The 18077-nt window shown below is 41.0% G+C and overlaps 1 protein-coding gene across 3 annotated transcripts in view; it reads left to right on the top strand.

The window, feature by feature from the left end:
• CD2AP (CD2 associated protein) overlaps positions 1-18077 on the top strand; it is a 110516-nt gene that overhangs the window by 26272 nt on the left and 66167 nt on the right. The window contains exon 1 of one of the 3 annotated variants that reach the window (XM_066252262.1): positions 12437-12697. The exons of the other annotated variants lie outside the window; for them this stretch is intronic. Within the exon in view, the coding sequence (XP_066108359.1) occupies positions 12683-12697 (15 nt within the window). The 5' untranslated portion in view covers positions 12437-12682. Of the gene's footprint in view, positions 1-12436; positions 12698-18077 lie in introns of those variants that run through there. 3 annotated transcript variants of the gene reach the window in all.

An 18077-nucleotide genomic window follows, 5' to 3' on the forward strand; every position in this document is an offset into this window, starting at 1 on the left:
AACGATGGACCCATGTCAGAGCAGCACAGGGGCCAGCCTGAAAGATTCCCCGTGCCCGGAGCTGGAGCAGGGTGAGCAGCAAAGTGACCTGCTGTGTGATTATTATCCAGAGTAAAACAGAAATATACCTGAGCCTGTGCTGATACAAAAAAATGCTTCAGTAAGTAAATAAATGGGGGGAAGGGATAAATCTACAAAGTCATTCTAAAGATGTGTCGATACTTCTCCCTACACCCTTACAACTCAACCTCTGCCCCTTCAGAGTCATCCCTCAGATGTGGGCTGGACTCAAGAGTAGGTGGAAGAAAAAAACAGTGACTGTCCAATGGAGAGACCTGCCAGATAGAACCTTCAGCGAGTGGAAAGGCTAACATGAGTTATAAATTAAGTTGATAATATATATCTCCTTTACCTCTGTGAAGTAGGTCAGGCATAAACCCATTACCCCATTCCAAACTTGAGAAAAAACATCAGACAAACCTAAATTGAGCAGCATTCTACAAAATACCTGACCCGTACTCTTCAAAAATTTCAAGGCCATGGAAAGTAAAGAAAGACTAAAACTGATGTTGACCAGAGGGGAGGGGACTAAGGAGACATGAAGACCAAATGCATTGTGGTATCCTGTATTGGATTCTGGAACAGAAAAAGAATGATACTGCCTGACCTGTGGTGGCGCAGTAGATAAGGCATCGGCCTGGACCTGAGTCGAAGGGGGGGGGGGTTAAAAAAGAACTCGCCTGACCAGGCGGTGGCGCAGTGAATAGAGCATTGGACTGGGATGCGGAGGACCCAGGTTCAGGACCCCGAGGTCACCGGCTTGAGCGGGGGCTCATCTGGTTTGAGCAAAAAGCTCACCAGCTTGGACCCAGGGTCGCTGGCTCGAGCAAGGGGTTGCTCCATCTGCTGGAGACCCGTGGTCAAGGCACATATGAGAGAGCAATCAATGAACAACTAAGGTGTTGAAATGCACAACAAAAAACTAATAATTGACGCTGCTCATCTCTTCATTCCTGTCTATCCCTCTCTCTGACTCTCTCTCTGTCTCTGTAAAAAAAAAAAAAGAAAAAAAAAAAAAGAATCAACTCATAGTTGCATCACTTCAGCTGTTCATTGATTGCCTCTCATATGTGTCTTGACCAGGGGACTCGAGCTGAGCCAGTGAACTCTTGCTCAAGCCAGTGCCTTGGGCCCAAGCCAAACAATCATGGGATCATGTCTGTGATCCCACTCTCAGGCCAGCAATCCCCCACTCAAGCTGGTGAGCCTGCACTCATGCTAGCAACCTCGGGGTTTCGAACCTGGGTCCTCAGTGTCCCCAGTTGATGCTCTGTCCATTGCGCCACTGCCTGGTCAGGGTGCCACAACATGTTTTATAACACTAGTTAGCTAATAAGTGATTGATAAATACTGCATACATAGTAGAGAAATTGCTGCATCCTAGGGCAGTGGTTGGCAAACTGTGGCTTGTGAGCCACATGCAGCTCTTTGACCCCTTGAGTGTGGCTCTTCCACAAAATACCACATGCGGGCGCTCCCTCGATAAAGAATGTACCTACCTATATAGTTTAAGTTTAAAAAATTTGGCTCTCAAAAGAAATTTCAATCGTTGTACTGTTGATATTTGGCTCTGTTGACTAATGAGTTTGTCGACCACTGGCCTAGGGTATGCACATGCTCATCTACTAAATTTTGTTAGATTTCTCACTATGTAATACCAATTTAAACTTCTGCCAGTAGTGAAAGAAGAGTACCTTTCTCAAATTTTCACTACCATTTGAATCTAACAGATTTTGGAGGGGAGGAGGGAAGAGACAGGGAGCCTAATATTACATATCTATAGTAGTATCACCATTTTTTTTTTTTTTTTTTTAAGTGAGAGGGGGTGAGACAGAGACAGACTCCTGCATCCACCCAGCAAGTTCACTAGGGGGCGATGCTATGCCCATCTGGGGCCCTTGTTCTGTTGCACCCAGAGCCATTCTAGCACCTGAGGCAGAGGCCATGGAGCCATCCTCAGTGCTTGAGGTCAACTCACTCTAATCAAGCCATGGCTGCAGGAGGAGAGGAGAAGAGAGAGAGAAGCGAGAGGGGGAGGGGTGGGGAAGCAGATGGGCACTTCTTCTGTGTGCCCTGGCCAGGAATCGAACCCAGGACATCCACATGCCGGGCCGATGCTTACCACTGAGCAAACGAGCCAGGGCCACCAGTTTTCATTGTTTCATTTTCCTAATTATTAATTAAGTTCATCATCTTTTCAGATTTAATGGCCATTTAAATTTCTTTTCTTGTGTGTATATAGGTTTGTTCAGATATTTCCGTTTTTCTATTGCATTCTTGTTCATTTTCTCATTAACTTGCTATAGTGCTCTTTTATTTTAATTAATTTTGAGAGAGAAGGAGGGAGGGAAGCATCAATTTGTTATTCCACTTATTTATGTACTCATTGGTTGATTTCTTGTATATGACCTGACTGGTTCAAACCCACAATCTTGGCATTGGATAACGCTCCCAGCCAGGGTTTAATGTTATTGTAAATACTAGTCTTTTGTTTTTTTCTGCTTATGTGTTTTTTATCCTTCTTAAGCACGTTTTGTGACTTGTTTAAGTATAACTTGGGAGCAGAGATAGCTTAAAGATATACTTCTTTGGCCCTGGCCTGTTGGCTCAGTGGTAGAGTGTTGGCCTGGTGTGCAGGAGTCCCGGGTTCGATTCCCAGCCAGGGCACACAGGAGATGCACCCATCTGCTTCTCCACCCCTCCCCCTCTCCTTCCTCTCTGTCTCTCTCTTCCCCTCCTGCAGCCAAGGCTCCATTGGAGCAAAGTTGGCCCGGGTGCTGAGGATGGCTTTGTGGCCTCTGCCTCAGGCGCTAGAATGGCTCTGATTGAGGCAGAGCAACGCCCCAAGATGGGCAGAGCATCGCCCCCTGGTGGGCATGCTGGGTGGATCCCGGTCGGGCGCATGCATGCAGGAGTCTGTCTGACTGCCTCTCCGTTTCCAACTTCGGAAGAATACCAAAAAGAAAAAAAGATATACTTCTTTGAGGTTTGTTGTTTTTTCTTGTGATAGAGACAGAGAGAGGGACAGATAGGGACAGACAGACAGGAAGTAAGAAAGATGAGAAGCATCAATTTTTCATTGCAGTACCTTAGTTGTTCATTGATTGCTTTCTCATATGTGCCTTGATGGGGGGCTACAGCAGACAAAATGACCCTTTGCTCAAGCCAGTGACCTTGGGTTCAGGCTGGTGAGCTTTGCTCAAATCAGATGAGCCCATGCTCAAGCCGGCGACCTTGGGATTTTGAACATGGGTCCTCTGTGTCCCAGTCCTTCACTCTATCCACTGCACTACCGCCTGGTCAGGCTACACTTCTTTGAGTTTATTCGTATTTTTTGGTTTAAAGCTTTAATTTTTAGTATCAGTCTTGCTTTCCTTTTTGTATATATATGATTTGGGTACTAATTCTTTCTGCATGTAAAGCTATAAAATAATTACACTTCCTCATCGATCTATACTGTTAAGCCTTAAGTCAAAATTAAGGAGAAACATGCTAGTTTATTAGATCTTTTACATTCTCAACTTCAGTGTTTTGGACTAAAGAGTCAAATGTCTGATTTATTTGCTGGTGTAAATTTTGAGATTCAATATTAGTGTCTGTGTTGATATTTGACACTGCCATTGGACTTGTTACTTTGAAATTGAGATAAATAAACACTGCAATAAACAAATAACAATTGACTATGAAGTGTTTTGTGGTATGGTGGGAAAAGTATTTCCCACTTCTTCTTTAATTGGGGGAGAAGACAGCATGGAAACAAGAGGACAAATGGTAATGCCTTACTGAGGATAGCTTGGTCGATTGGAGCATCAGCCCCAGGTGGGGGTTACCAGGTAGATCCTGTTGGGGCACATGCGGGAAGTCTGTCTCTATCTCCCCTCCTCTCACTTAAAAATTGTAATGTGTTATATGACTGAATGCCAAATGTGTCGTAAAGATGATGGGTGTTACAGGATCTTGGGAAAATATTATTTAGAAAATATTGTTAAAAGTAATGAATTGGCCTTTAAAGATATGAAGTTAGATAAATATTCATTATAGTCTATGTCTGGCAAAGGCAAAAGATGTTTTATGGTAAAAATAATTAGATGGACTATTTCAGCTCAATAAAAGTTTTCATATTGGATCGTAATGGTATTTGAGGCCAAAAGTATGGATTAAAGCCAGTGGTACAGTACACTTTGAATATTTTTTAAAGGTAATGTGAGTGAGAAGTTTTAAACAGGAGAGAGTTGATGCTATAAACTATAATAATAGAGATCAGAGTTTTTGTAGTGAGAATGGGAATGAAGAGATAGTAGGCTAATAATACCTTTTATTTGTGTTAATACTTTACATGTTCACATAAAATTTCTCATATTTTTGAGAGTTAGATAGGGAATGTATCATTCTTGCCTAAAGTTATATTGGTAATAAATAGTAGGGTAAGTAGAAGATAGCTCTATGATAGGCGAGCGTAAGGCTATTTTTACGTGAGAAATGTAGTGTATATGGTATGTGCTGATTAGTGGAGATACATAATCCTTTTATAGCTTTCTGTACTTTTGAGACTCTAGGGACAAAGTGCTATGAATCTTAGCCATTGAAATTCTTCAGTAGCGTCAGTGTAGTTAAAAGATGTTTGAAATACAAAACTAAAAATTCTTTTGATAATCTTCAGAAATGACCCTGGATAAAGAAAAATCAAAATGCTTCCTCAGATTGCAATATATGGAAACTTTTTTTTTTTTTCAAAAATAGACTTGAGATTTTTTAAAAAGGCATTTGACGTAAGGGTATTTCTAAGATTAAAATGGAATGGAAATATGCAAAAAATGTAAAAATAATATGACTTAGGAAATGAAACAGGGCTTGCAATATTCCTGTAAAATTATCTTTAAATAATTTTATAAAGTGGAATCATTCAGATTTACTCATATTCTTCTGCCATCCCTAGAAATTCTAGAGAAGTTTTTACTGTACAAGTTAAAGGAAAAGTTTTTATTGTATAAATTAAGGGAATTAGAAGGCCCAGTGTATCGGGATAGCTTACACTGTAGTGCCAACATCAGAATCTCAGTGATAGCCGACACAAAGAAAGAATACGTGCTTTGGGATGCCCATGGCGCCAGCTAGCGCATCTCTGCGGGCATCGACGCCGAAGTGGTGCTGCTGGCCGGGCGAGTACCCGCTGCAGCTGCTGCTGTGGGCAAGCAGGTCGGGACCAGGCCTTCCTCAGCGCGTGTGCTACCTGCTGCCCTCCTTTGGTCGCCTTCGGTCCCCCGTGTTCAGGCCCATGAAGGTGGTCATAAATGACAACATTATGAAAGTCAAACTGTGTTAGCACTGACCCGCTAAGTTCCAGACCCTGCGGAACATCCTGAGGGTGCAGAGGATGGAGTCAAGTGGTCCAAAGTGGGGGCCACACTGGTGCTGATGTGGAGGAGAAGAGGCTGACTCATCCAGGCCTCCCTCCACAGCACCTGCGACAGGGAGCAGGACGAGCACCGCCCCAGCCCCAGCGGCTCGTGCAGATCGTCCAGGCAGCTCTGTATGAGCACCCTGTGAGTTCAGCTTCCCCGACACGCTCTCCAGGGGCCAGAGCGTACGTGAAAAAGGAGGGTGCCAGTCCACCTTCTTTCTGGTCAACCACACGGCTACCATTGACATCATCAAGGTGAATGTGGAGCTCAATGACAAGAGGTAGGCCTGTGCCTGGCGGGCCTACGCAGACCACCTGCCCGCCGACACTCATGGAAACAGACAAATCGATTCATTGTGAATGAAGCTGGCAGGCTGCCCCTGGCTTGTGTCCCCCAGAGAAGCCTATAGAACCTGGCTGGCATCTGCAGGGGGTGACCCTGGCTTTTAAAAAGTCATTTTTGGGGTTCTGTTTTAATGTAGTAATAGATAACAGTCCTACTTCTGAACTGCCTTTGAATTTCACAGAAGCACAGACTTCATTTCAGTGTGGTAAAATCAATTCAGGTTGCTAATCTGGTCCTAAGCATTTTGGTTTTGTCTCCCCCACGGAGCATGACTCTGGGGAAGCCTTGTCGTACACCTTTCTTTAAATATAAGCACATGTCCTTCTAGGAATCTAGTAGCATAGTATTTTGGGTATTTTAAGGACCATGAGGAGTTTGATTTGAAATTATACAAGACCCCTGTTATGGATTTCATTTATTTATTTATTTTGAGAGAGTGAGAGAGTAGAGAGAGACAGATGAGGAGCACCAGTTGCATTGCTCATAGTTGCATTGCTTTAGTTGTTCATTGATTGCTTCTCATTTTGCCTTGACTGAGGGAGCTTAAGCCTAGCCAGCAACCTTGGGATCACGTTGATGATCCCATACTCAAGCCGGCGACCCTGTGCTCACGCTGGCGAGCTTGCACCCAAGCCAGCGACCTTGGGGCTTGGAATATGGGACCTCAGCATCCCAGGTTGATGCTCTGTCCACTGCGCCATCACCAGTCAGGCTATGGAATTTTTTTTAAAAAAACAAACTGATGTGTATTCTCCTGTGGTTGCATGGCACAGTCTCACAGCACTGTTATTATAGGCCCTGCTTTCTTATTTTTTCTACACAGCTTTTATTTTATAGCTGAAAACAGCCAGCAATCCTTTGATGACCGTGACCAAGGGAACTTTATTATAAAGCTGTCAAGCACAAGTTGACCAGAGATGACTATATTTACATTCTTCTGCATAATTATTTTTTTCGGAGCCAGGTTTTGCAACCTAAGAGAATACCTAACCTGTGTATTCTTTCAAGGCGCAGTGAGTCCTCCAGATGCTGAGACCCGAGGAAACGCCTCCCTGCCTTAACTGTCCTTCCTGGTGCTCAAGAGAGCAGAGTTTTTGAAAGTGTGGGGTCAGTAGAGGAACACCCAACAAATTGATGTGTGTTAAGACCCAGTAAGGAACACTTGATAATTATGCAGAAGCTAATTCTTTTTTTTTTTTTTAAAGAACTCCATTCCTTTATTTATTTATTTATTTATTTATTTATTTATTTATTTATTTATTTTTACAGAGACAGAGAGAGAGTCAGAGAGAGGGATAGACAAGGACAGACAGACAGGAACGGAGAGATGAGAAGCATCAATCATTAGTTTTTCATTGCGCATTGCAACACCTTAATTGTTCATTGATTGCTTTCTCATATGTGCCTTGACCGCGGGCCTTCAGCAGACCGAGTAACCCCTTGCTTGCGCCAGCGACCTTGGGCTCAAGCTGGTGAGCTTTTGCTCAAACCAGATGAGCCCTCACTCAAGCTCTGGAGATCTTGGGGTCTCGAACCTGGGTCTTCCGCATCCCAGTCCGACGCTCTATCTACTGCGCCAACACCCGGTTAGGCCAGAAACTAATTCTTAATAAACAAAATATCTATTTTGGAATCACACAGAAAAAGAAAGTATATGCTTACATGCAAAATTTACTCCAGTTAGTGACTTGTGTTAGATATAAGTAAACTATGAGCATTTTTCTTAATTGCAAATAAGATTAATAGTAACTTTAGGACCAAGAAGGGATATTTCTCAGTAAGCTGTCCTTGAAACATGTAGTTTTCATCAGCCACATGTCTTCTTGCAGCAATTTGTAAGATTTTAAATGTGTCCCGATTTCTAATTGTCCTTTCTTAAAAGTGATTAACATTTTAAAGGGCAATTAGAAACGTTCTACCTGATTTACCTATTTTTATTATTAACACTTGATTTGACAGTACTTGGCATATAATAGGCACTAAAAAAAATCCTATATATTTGCTAAATAAATAATTTAGCTGACTTTCTTCTCCCATTTCCCCATTCCAAATGGATGGATAGTTCCTGAGCAAGAAAGTAACAGGATGAAATAATAAACTCCACCATATAGCTACATGCAAGACATATACACACATAATCGTAGCATATGATTATAGCAGAGTTTTTTTGTTTGTTTTTTCTTTTTTTTTTTCTTCAAAGAAATTCAAGATACAGTTGTTTTTTTATTCATTTTAGAGAGGAGAGGGAGAGACAGAGAGAGAGAGAGAGAGAGAGAAGGGGAGAGGAGCTGGAAGCATCAACTCCCTATGTGCCTTGACCAGGCAAGCCCAGGGTTTCGAACCGGTGACCTCAGCATTTCCAGGTCGATGCTTTATCCACTGTGCCACCACAGGTCAGGCTATAGCCGAGTTTTTTTATTTTTTTCCATTGATGAGTCTCTTCAGTGCCCTTGGTAAGAAACTAAATTTCCATGATACCTTCTATTGAGCTATCTTAAACTAAGGTCAGTAGCAATATGGTGGCATATCTTCCCCTATACCACGCCTCTTGATTGTTTTATTCTTTTTGATTTGCTATTCATTCATTTGTTCAAATATATATATATATATATACCGAGGTTCTGTGTGCTAGGACTTTTTATAGATGCTAGGGATACAGTTGAGTAAAAGGTAATTTTCCTCTTCATGAGCTTATATTTTAATGGTGGGGGAAAACAGACAAGTGAGAAAAAATAAATGAAATGGACAAAGATAATTTTTGATAGTCATGGGTGCTTTGAAAGAAAAGAGTGAGGGGTGGTGGGATGGAAATGGCATTGATGGTTTAAGTTGGGTGTGCTGGGATAGCACCTCTGAAGTTATTTGGCCAGTAAAGCACAGAAGAGTGCAGAGGAGATACGGAATTGACTCCCTCTGAGAAGGATTCTTGAAAGTAGAGTAAGATAGGCTCAATGTGATGGTTGTGGTTGCTAACTACTGTACTGAAGGTATTTCAAGAAGATAGCATGGCACTGTGAAAGGTACGTGGCCATTGGGATTAGGATGTATAGACCTCTGTTTGATTCTTCTATCATCTCCTCCATTACCCACATGCACACACCTACCCTGTGTGCTTCCTAAAGATGCTTCACTCTAGAGCAGTGTTTTCAACCACTGGTCCGCAGTCCAGTGGCGGTCCACAAAAGAGTTAACTCCTGGCCTGACCTGTGGTGGTGCAGTGGATAAAGCGTCGACCTGGAAATGCTGAGATCGCCGGTTCGAAACCCTGGGTTTGCCTGGTCAAGGCACATATGGGAGTTGATGCTTCCTGCTCCTCCCCCCATATCTCTCTCTCTCTCTCTCTCTCTCTCTCTCTCCTCTCTAAAATAAATAAATAAAATTAAAAAAAAAAAAGTTAACTCCTGCTGTTGTACGAAGATTATAGACTTGATGATCTTAGTCGAATTCGCTTATGCTCGGTGATACCTGCCTTAGTGGCCCCAGAATAATTCTCCTATTTTCACTAGTCCCAAGTGTAAAAAGGTTGCACACCACTGCTCTAGAGCATATGTTTCTTCCTAGGTGAAAATGGGAAGTCCTACCTGTTTGGGTTGTTGGTAGGAATTTGATTATGTGTGTGTGTATATGTCTTGCATGTAGCTATATGGTGGAGTTTATTATTTCATCCTGTTACTTTCTTGCTCAGGAACTATCCATCCATTTTGGAATGGGGAAATGGGAGAAGAAAGTCAGCCAAATTATTTATTTAGCAAATATATAGGATTTTTTTTAGTGCCTATTATATGCCAAGTACTGTCAAATCAAGTGTTAATAATAAAAATAGGTAAATCAGGTAGAACGTTTCTAATTGCCCTTTAAAATGTTAATCGTTTTTAAGAAAGGACAAAAATGAAGTAATTTAAATGAGAAAATACAGGACAAGAAGTTAGCTTGATGAGCCTATGTCCCTAGGGGAATACTCTTATTTTGGTGGTAGTGATAGTGTTAGTACAAATCAAGTTTATTTAAACGTAGGCTGACTTGCTGAGAAACTAGTCAGTGGTTCTCAAACTTTTTGAAGTCGGGACATTTAAAATCTTACAAATAATTGTAGATGCACTGTATACAAACTTCTGAGAAATGTGTTATAATAATTAAGTCAAATATTAAAGAAAAATATATAAAGTCCAAGCATGCTTTTGTAATAAATGAAATAAATATTACAAAATTAAATTTATTCTGACATTAAAAAACATTTTTATGTTACATTTTTTGACTTATGCTTTTTAGAATTCATAAAAAAGAGCGGTGAGAAAAAGTTATCTTTTTATATATATAGATACATTCTTAGTAAGATTTAGTAAATTCGGCAGGTCCCAGCACAAATGTTTTAAGTTTTTTCATTCTTGTATTTATGAGAAACATGAGCCTGATGTGTCCTAGCGATTTCTTCAATGTTTTGGCATATATTTGAAAGGCAAACTCTCATTTCCTCGTCAATACATTGAAGACTTCCTCTCTTTTTACTCTTAATTTTGTTGAATGCAGAAAACCCCCCCATACATATCGTCTTAACTTTACACCAAACAAAGGATAGAAGAAACTTGCCTCCATTCTTTCCAGGGAACATGGGGTGTAGTGTAAACAGTCCAGCACCACAGTTTAACAGCCTTTTGCAACCTAATCAGGCAAGTGAGGTGCGGGGTTGGGCAGACTGTCAGCTTATAGCCAATTCCCCACACCTCTGTCCCCCAAAAATCTAAACTCCAAAAACCCTGTTGGTTTTTTGGTTCCCAACAGGCACATATTTCTCTGGAATACCATAGGGCACGCTTGAAAATCTTCTAGGGCACATACTTTGAGAACCACTGAACTAGACAATCAAAAAGCTTTGAATGTGTTAGGATTTGTGTAAGCTCTGGTTCCTTAGAGTAACACTAATTGTGAATTTTCTGTGTAAGTAGTCTTATATTTGAAGAAAAATGTTGTAGAAATGATTTTTCTTGTTATTGAGTCCTTTGTAAAGGAAAAGGTAGTTCTTAGAAGATGAGGAGGCTAAAATACAATGCCTTTGGAAGATTGCTTCAGTGACTAAGGAGATGAGAAAGCAGATACCTCTGAAAATTCATTATTAAAGCTGAGGATTGTGTTCAAGTTATGATAGAAGTGGTAAAAATGTATTTTAAAAAAATTGAGGGGGATGCATTCGGGGCGACACTAGAATCTATGTAAACACAATAAATTAAAATCAATTAAAAAATCAAGATTGGTTGAGGACCTTGGATGGAAATCTAAACTTTATATTTAACTAAAGAGGGAACCTGTGCTGAATAAAAAAAGAAAAATGAATTATGTCCACGGCCAGTTCCCCACTTGGCCTCCATTGAAACTTGGAGTGGGGCAGGGTGGGGAAGCTTCTTGTTAGTTCTGGGTGCCCTAGGAGTTCAGGCTCCAGCTGTCCTCCGCTGAGACCCTCCCTGCTGGAGGCACAGGTGTGCTTCAGTGTTGCCTTGTGGTCTGCACTGCCAGGGCTCATTCCTGTCTGGCTTGGAGCAGAGTCCTGGCTTTGCATCTGGCCACGCCCTAGCTGAGGACACGGGGTCCCGGTGGTAGTTGGGGTGCCTTGTCACATACAGCCTTGTGAGGGTGGAAGTCTAGGCTCCCTACCTGCTTTTGCTGGCGTGGGTGGGCATAGGATGATAGTTGTTTGTTTGTTTATTTTCTGTGATATTTTACTGCAGTAGAGTGGAAATTTTCTTAAGAGCTTTCTGTCTTGCTAGGCCACCCTTTTCTTGGAGCTTTTTCCCCTTTCTGCCTGTTGGCATGTACAGGTGCTAGGGTGCCAGCTTCTCCAGTACTTTGGCTGGAATATATGAGGCGAAAAGACAACTCAGTGAACTAATTAACCAGGGTCAAAAGAACTTGGTCTCTTGGCATGTGCCATCTTCTCTCTTCCACTTTTCACAACACTTTTTTTTTTTTTTTAATTTAGTGATTATTTAATTGATTTTTAGAGAGAGGGGAGAGAGAGAGAAGGGGGAGGAGCAGGAAGCATCAACTCCCATATGTGCCTTGACCAGGCAAGCCCAGGGTTTCGAACCAGCAACCTCAGTGTTCCAGGTCGACGCTTTATCCCACTGCGCCACCACAGGTCAGGCCCCACAATACTTTTATATGTATATACTTCACACACACACACACACACACACACACACACACACACACTTGTTGATGTCCCAAGTTTTTAGCTGTACTTAGTGGGAGGAATAGGAAGTACTTCTATCTTTCCATAAGGGGAACTCTGGGTGGTGTACGAATAGTTTTTTTTTAAAAGCTTTTATAAAGTGCTCAGTAAAATGTAATATTAGTTATCATTAACACAAGAATAGATTAGCATTCAGTAAAAGGGTAATAAGCACAGTGATACCTTTATTTTCTTTCATGACTTGCTTCCGAAGTTTAAGATAACAAATGAAAGTAGCTAACAGTGCAGTTGACTAGTTGTAGGCATTTAGTGAATGTTAGTGAACTCTGCACACTGATGAGTTCTGTATATGGTGGAGTGCATAGTTTGATTACCGAGTGAGTCAGAGGAAGTTGGGTGGGGAGGGAGGAGGAGGAGCACCAATGCAGAAGGCACAGTTGGTAGTTGTTACAAGTAGTGAACAGCAGGCAGTCATGGGGAAAGCAGAGAAATATTAAAGAGCATCAGCAGGACAGTAGTTTGGGTAGGGAATGCTCACCTTTGAGCTTCAAAGCAGCTATCTTGTCTAAGAAACTTTCTTGTGTTCTTTATACGGATCTTGGAGGTGTACTACAAGTTTTTGTCTGATCTGTTGCTGTTACGGTGATTTTACTTGAGTGCTTTAAAAAACAAGTGGATATGTTCATAGAAGATGTCTCAGGTGTTGGTAAGTGAATTGTTATATTTAAACATTTTAAATGAAATTTTGAACCATTTTCAAAAGTCCTTGGAACTTGATAAACTGTTTTTAGACTTTTTGATATAAAAGGAAACAAGTTATTCACTCGTACTACAGGAAGTTGATAAGTAAAATAATTTGGATTTTTTTCTTTGTTTTGACCTGAACTTCTAGCAACTTTTTTTGCATTTAGAATAAAATATTTAAATTGAATCTGCTGTTCTTTTTTTTTAAATGAAAATTTGACAATTTACATTTTAAAATGTCATTTTATTTTTAGATTCCATAGATTACGTGGTTAAGGAAACATTAGATCTATAAATGTATTTAAAAATCTTTTTTAAAGCTTCTTTAAAAATATTAGCAATACAGGATAAAATTATCTGATGTACATGGCTACTATGGAAAGGGTCTTCGTGATTTTTTTTTTAAGTTTTTCTTTTTCTAGAAGAATGATTGCATTTTTAAATCTGTCGGTAGTTCACCGTTTCCTTAAGAATTATTAGAGTGAAGGAAATGACAATATGATTTTTTATGACTTTTAATTTTTTTAATCCCTTTATGAAAACTATTAATTTGCTTAGGGAAAACCCCAGTGATGTTTTCAAGTATTAGATGTTTTGGTTTCTTTAATAAAACAACAGTTCAGGAAGCTAACTTTAAATCAGGAGAACATCATTTGGTGTTTGATTTACTTTCATTAACAGGAAACACAGTACAAGAGAAAACAACTCAGAATACTATGTAAATGCAAGACAACTTTTATTTGCTTATTGGGAATTACAGTGAAAATAGCAGATACAATGCAAAAGTTGTATGTAGTTATTTATGATAGATCATAGTACATTTTCTGTTATGTCTTGTAAAACATTAACTATACTTTACACACTGATTAAAAGCAGTTTGTTTTGTGTCAGGTTACTTTTGATGATATTATGAATCCCATATGCACTACATTCATTGAGTTAAGAGAAATAATTTTTTTTTACATTTAAAAAATTCTTTATTTTATATTTTTTTTGTGGCAGAGACAGAGAGAGAGAGTCATAGAGAGGGACAGATAGGGACAGACAGGCAGGAAGGGAGGGAGATGAGAAACCTCAATTCTTCGTTGCGGTTCCTTAATTGATCATTGATTGCTTTCTCATATGTGCCTTGACCGTGGGGCTACAGCAGACCAAGTGACCCCTTGCTCAAGCCAGTGACCATGGGCTCAAGCTGGTAAGCCTTGCTCAAACCAGATAAGCCCGCGCTCAAGCTGGCGACCTCAGGGTCTCGAACCTGGGTCCTCCGCATCTCAGTCCATCACTCTATCCACTGTGCCACCATCTGGTCAGGCTTAAATTTTTATTGATTTTAATTTATAGTGTTTACATAGATTCGAGTGTCCCACCGAATATATCTCCCTCCCACCCCCATGTTACCCTCGACATCTCCCTTGCCACCCTCCCCTTATTGCCTTCCCCTCTTCCTTCCAGGATTTGCTTTCCTGCTCTCTATAATGCTGTTGTTTATATATAATTTCGCTAATCTCTTTCCCTTCTCTGATCCCATCCTCTCACCTCCCTTCCCTCTGTCTGCTTTCCCTCTGGTCCCTTTGATCCCGCCTCTACCTCTATTCCGCTCCTTAGTTCACATTGTTCATTAGATCCCTCAAATGAGTGAGGTCATATGATATTTTTCTTTCTCTGCCTGGCTTATTTCACTTAGCATAATAGTTTCCAGGTCCATCCATGTTGTTGCAAAAAGTAAGATTTCCTTCTTTTTCAAGGCCACGTAGTATTCCATTGTATATATGTACCACAATTTAAAAAAAAAATTTTGTTTATTTATTATAGAGAGGGGGGGGGGGAGCAGGAAGCATCAACTCCCATATGTGCCTTGACCAGGCAAGCCCAGAGTTTTGAACTGGCAACCTCAGCGTTTCCAGGTTGACGCTTTATCCACTGCACCACCACAGGTCAGGCATGTACCACAGCTTTTTAATCCACTCGTCCACTGATGGACACTTGGGCTGTTTATAGATCTTCGCTATTGTAAACAATGCTGCAGTAAACATGGGGTGCATTTCTCCTTTTGAATCAGTGATTTGGTATTCTTAGGATATATTCCTAAAAGTGGGATGGCTAGGTCAAAAGGCAGTTCCATTTTTAATTTCTTGAGGAATCTCCATACTGTTTTCCACAGTGGCTGCACCAGTCTGCATTCCCACCAGCAGTGCAGGAGGGTTCCCTTTTCTCCACATCCTTGCCAGCACTTATTCTGTGTTGTTTTGTTGATGAGCACCATTCTGACTGGTGTGAGGTGGTATCTCATTGTGGTTTTAATGTGCATGGAGAAATAATACAGATAATGCTATAAAAGATGTATAAGGATTTAGATTTAGTAATGTGTGCTCATAAAACTAAGATCTTTCTAAATGCCCAGAATAATTTGACATTCAGTGCTGTTGTTATTTGTGGACACACGAAGTATTTTATTAAAAATCACTGAAGTAATAATACATGTTGAAACAAAATTCAAGCATTGTAAAAGGATCTATTATAAAAGTATGTACATTTCTTTTTTTTAACAATGCTGCCTCAGTCTCCTACTTTTAAGAATTTGGTAGCTATTTTATAGATTGTTTTCTATAGGAAATCTTTTAAGCTAGATTATTTGTACTCTCATCCCCCTTTATTTTCTACTTTTCACATCATAAATTTAAAGTTGAGACATTATGATAAAAATCATGTTAGTGTTTACCGGGGACTTAGCTGGAAAGTGAAAATTTCTCCACTTAAAGGAATGAATTTCTTTTGGTTCTGCTATTGTAATAATGTAAACCAGGAGAGCTTAATGACCAGACCGGGGCTGCAGAAGTTTTCCTGGTTTGCCTTTCGTCATTCAGATCAGTACTCAGTGCCCGCTTGTCAGTGTCATCAGTGGCCTCCAGGAGTCTATCAGCCTTGAGAGAGAGATCTCCATGTAGGCCTGTGTCTTTTTTTTAATTTTAGATAGAGAAAAATCAATTTATTGTTCCACTTTCTTTTATTTTATTTTTTTAGAGTGTGTGTGTGTGTGTTGTGTGTTAGAGAGAGAGGCAGGAAGGGAGAGAGAATGAGAAGCATCAACTCATAGTTGTGTCACATTAGTTGTTCACTGATTGCTTCACATACATGCCTTGATGGGTGTGGGGCTTCAGCTGAGCCAGCAACCATGGGATCATATCTATGATGCCACTCTCAAGCTGGTGAGCCTGTGCTCAAACCAGTGACCTCAGGGTTTTGAGTTGGGACCTCAGGGTCCCAGGTCTACGCTCTATCCACTGTGCCACCACCAGTCACACCATTGATTGATTCTTGTGTATACCCTGAGCAGAGATTGAACCCACAACCTTGGCATTATTGGGATGATGCTCTAACCAACTTAGCTGTATGGCTAGGGCAGGCTTGGTGTCTCTTGATTCATAGATAGACTGTCCCTTATCCCCTGCCATTCTCACCCTAAAACCCCTTCGTCCTAGGGCTGAAAGCACAAATAGCATTAATTTTCTTTTTTTTTTTAAGTTAGAAGTGGGGAGATAGACAGATTCCTGCATGCGCCCTGACCGGATCCATCTAGCAACCCCCTTCTGGGGATGATGTTCAAATCAGCCGAGCTAACCTCAGCACCCGGGGCTGGTGCTCCAACCAGTTGAGCCACTGGCTGCAGGAGAAGAGAGAGAGCGAGAGAGAGAAAGGGAAGAGGGAGAGGAAGAGAAGCAGATGGTCGCCTCTCCTGTGTGCCCTGACCGGGAATCCAACCCCAGACTTCCACACTCTGGGCTGATGCTCCACCCACTGACCCAACTGGCCAGGGCTAAATAGCATTTTTTTAAAAATTAAAATTAGTGTGAAAAATGTGACCATTGTAAACTATTAGGGTATTTTCAGTTCATTTCCATCAGTGTGTGCATCTGAAAGAATATGGGTAAGAGAAGATTTCCTCAGTGTGGTTTCTTCTCCACTTCACTTGGCTGTTAGTGTTTGTGACAGAAGGGAAGGAGTGGGATGCCAGTGAATGTACACAGCTCCCCCACCCCTCTCACACTCTCCCCTGCGAATGGGAGGTGCAGTGGAAATGGGGGCCCTTTATTCAAACTGGAGAGAGAGCAGTACATGAAGAATACCTTATTTGGGAGAGGAGAGAGTAAGTTGTCCTCCTTTATTATATTTTTGCTGTTTTCCTTTTTTATTTATTTATTTTTTACAGAGACAGAGAGCAAGTCAGAGAGAGGGATAGACAGGGACAGACAGGAATGGAGAGAGATGAGAAGCATCAATCATTAGTTTTTCATTGCGCGTTGCAACACCTTAGTTGTTCATTGATTGCTTTCTCATATGTGCCTTGACCGCGGGTCTTCAGCAGACCGAGTAACCCCCTGCTGGAGCCAGCGACCTTGGGTTCAAGCTGGTGGGCTTTTGCTCAAACCAGATGAGCCTGGGTTCAAGCTGGCGACCTCGGGGTCTCGAACCTGGGTCCTCAGCATCCCAGTCCGGCGCTCTATCCACTGCGCCACCGCCTGGTCAGGCCTGTTTTCCTTTTTTAAAAAATTATTAACTTTTTAAAACTGTTAGGGTTTCTATTTTTTACTTTTATTTATTTATTTTTGTATTTTTCTTTTTTTATTTATTTATTTTTTAATTTATTCATTTTAGAGGAGGGAGGGAGAGAGAGAGAGAGAGAGAGAGAGAGAGAGAGAGAGAGAGAAAGGGGGGAGGAGCAGGAAGCATCAACTCCCATATGTGCCTTGACCAGGCAAGCCCAGGGTTTTGAACTGGTGACCTCAGCATTCCAGGTCGACGCTTTATCCACTGCGCCACCACAGGTCAGGCTTATTAACTTTTTATTTAAAAAATTTTTTATTGCATTTATTGGGTGACATTGGTAAATAAAATCATGTAGGTTTCAGGTGCATGTTTTCTTTAATTCTGATATGTTATAATTAAGAAACTACACATTAATTTCATATTAAGGAGATTTTTCTCTATTGGTGATTTTACTTTGCACTTGTTATTTTATGTGAGTGTGAACATCCAGTTTAATTAAATCTGGGTCATTACTTATATACTATCACTTATATTCCACAGAGCAAAAGGTTTAGGGATGGGGTTAACAATTGTGTTAGGTTGGGCCTGACCTGTGGAACGCTGGGGTTGCTGGTTGGGAACCCCAGGCTTGCCCTGTCAAGGCACATATGGGAGAGTTGATGCTTCCTGCTCCCCACCCAACTCCACCCCATGCCCTTTCTCTCTTTTCTCTCTCTCTCTCTCTCTCTCTCTCAAAAAATCAATAAATGCTTTTAAAAAATTGTGTTAGGTTGGATACCTTTTTTTTAAATGTGGGT

Source organism: Saccopteryx bilineata, chromosome 1, assembly GCF_036850765.1.
Source record: "Saccopteryx bilineata isolate mSacBil1 chromosome 1, mSacBil1_pri_phased_curated, whole genome shotgun sequence".
Classification (NCBI taxonomy): Eukaryota; Metazoa; Chordata; class Mammalia; order Chiroptera; family Emballonuridae; genus Saccopteryx; species Saccopteryx bilineata.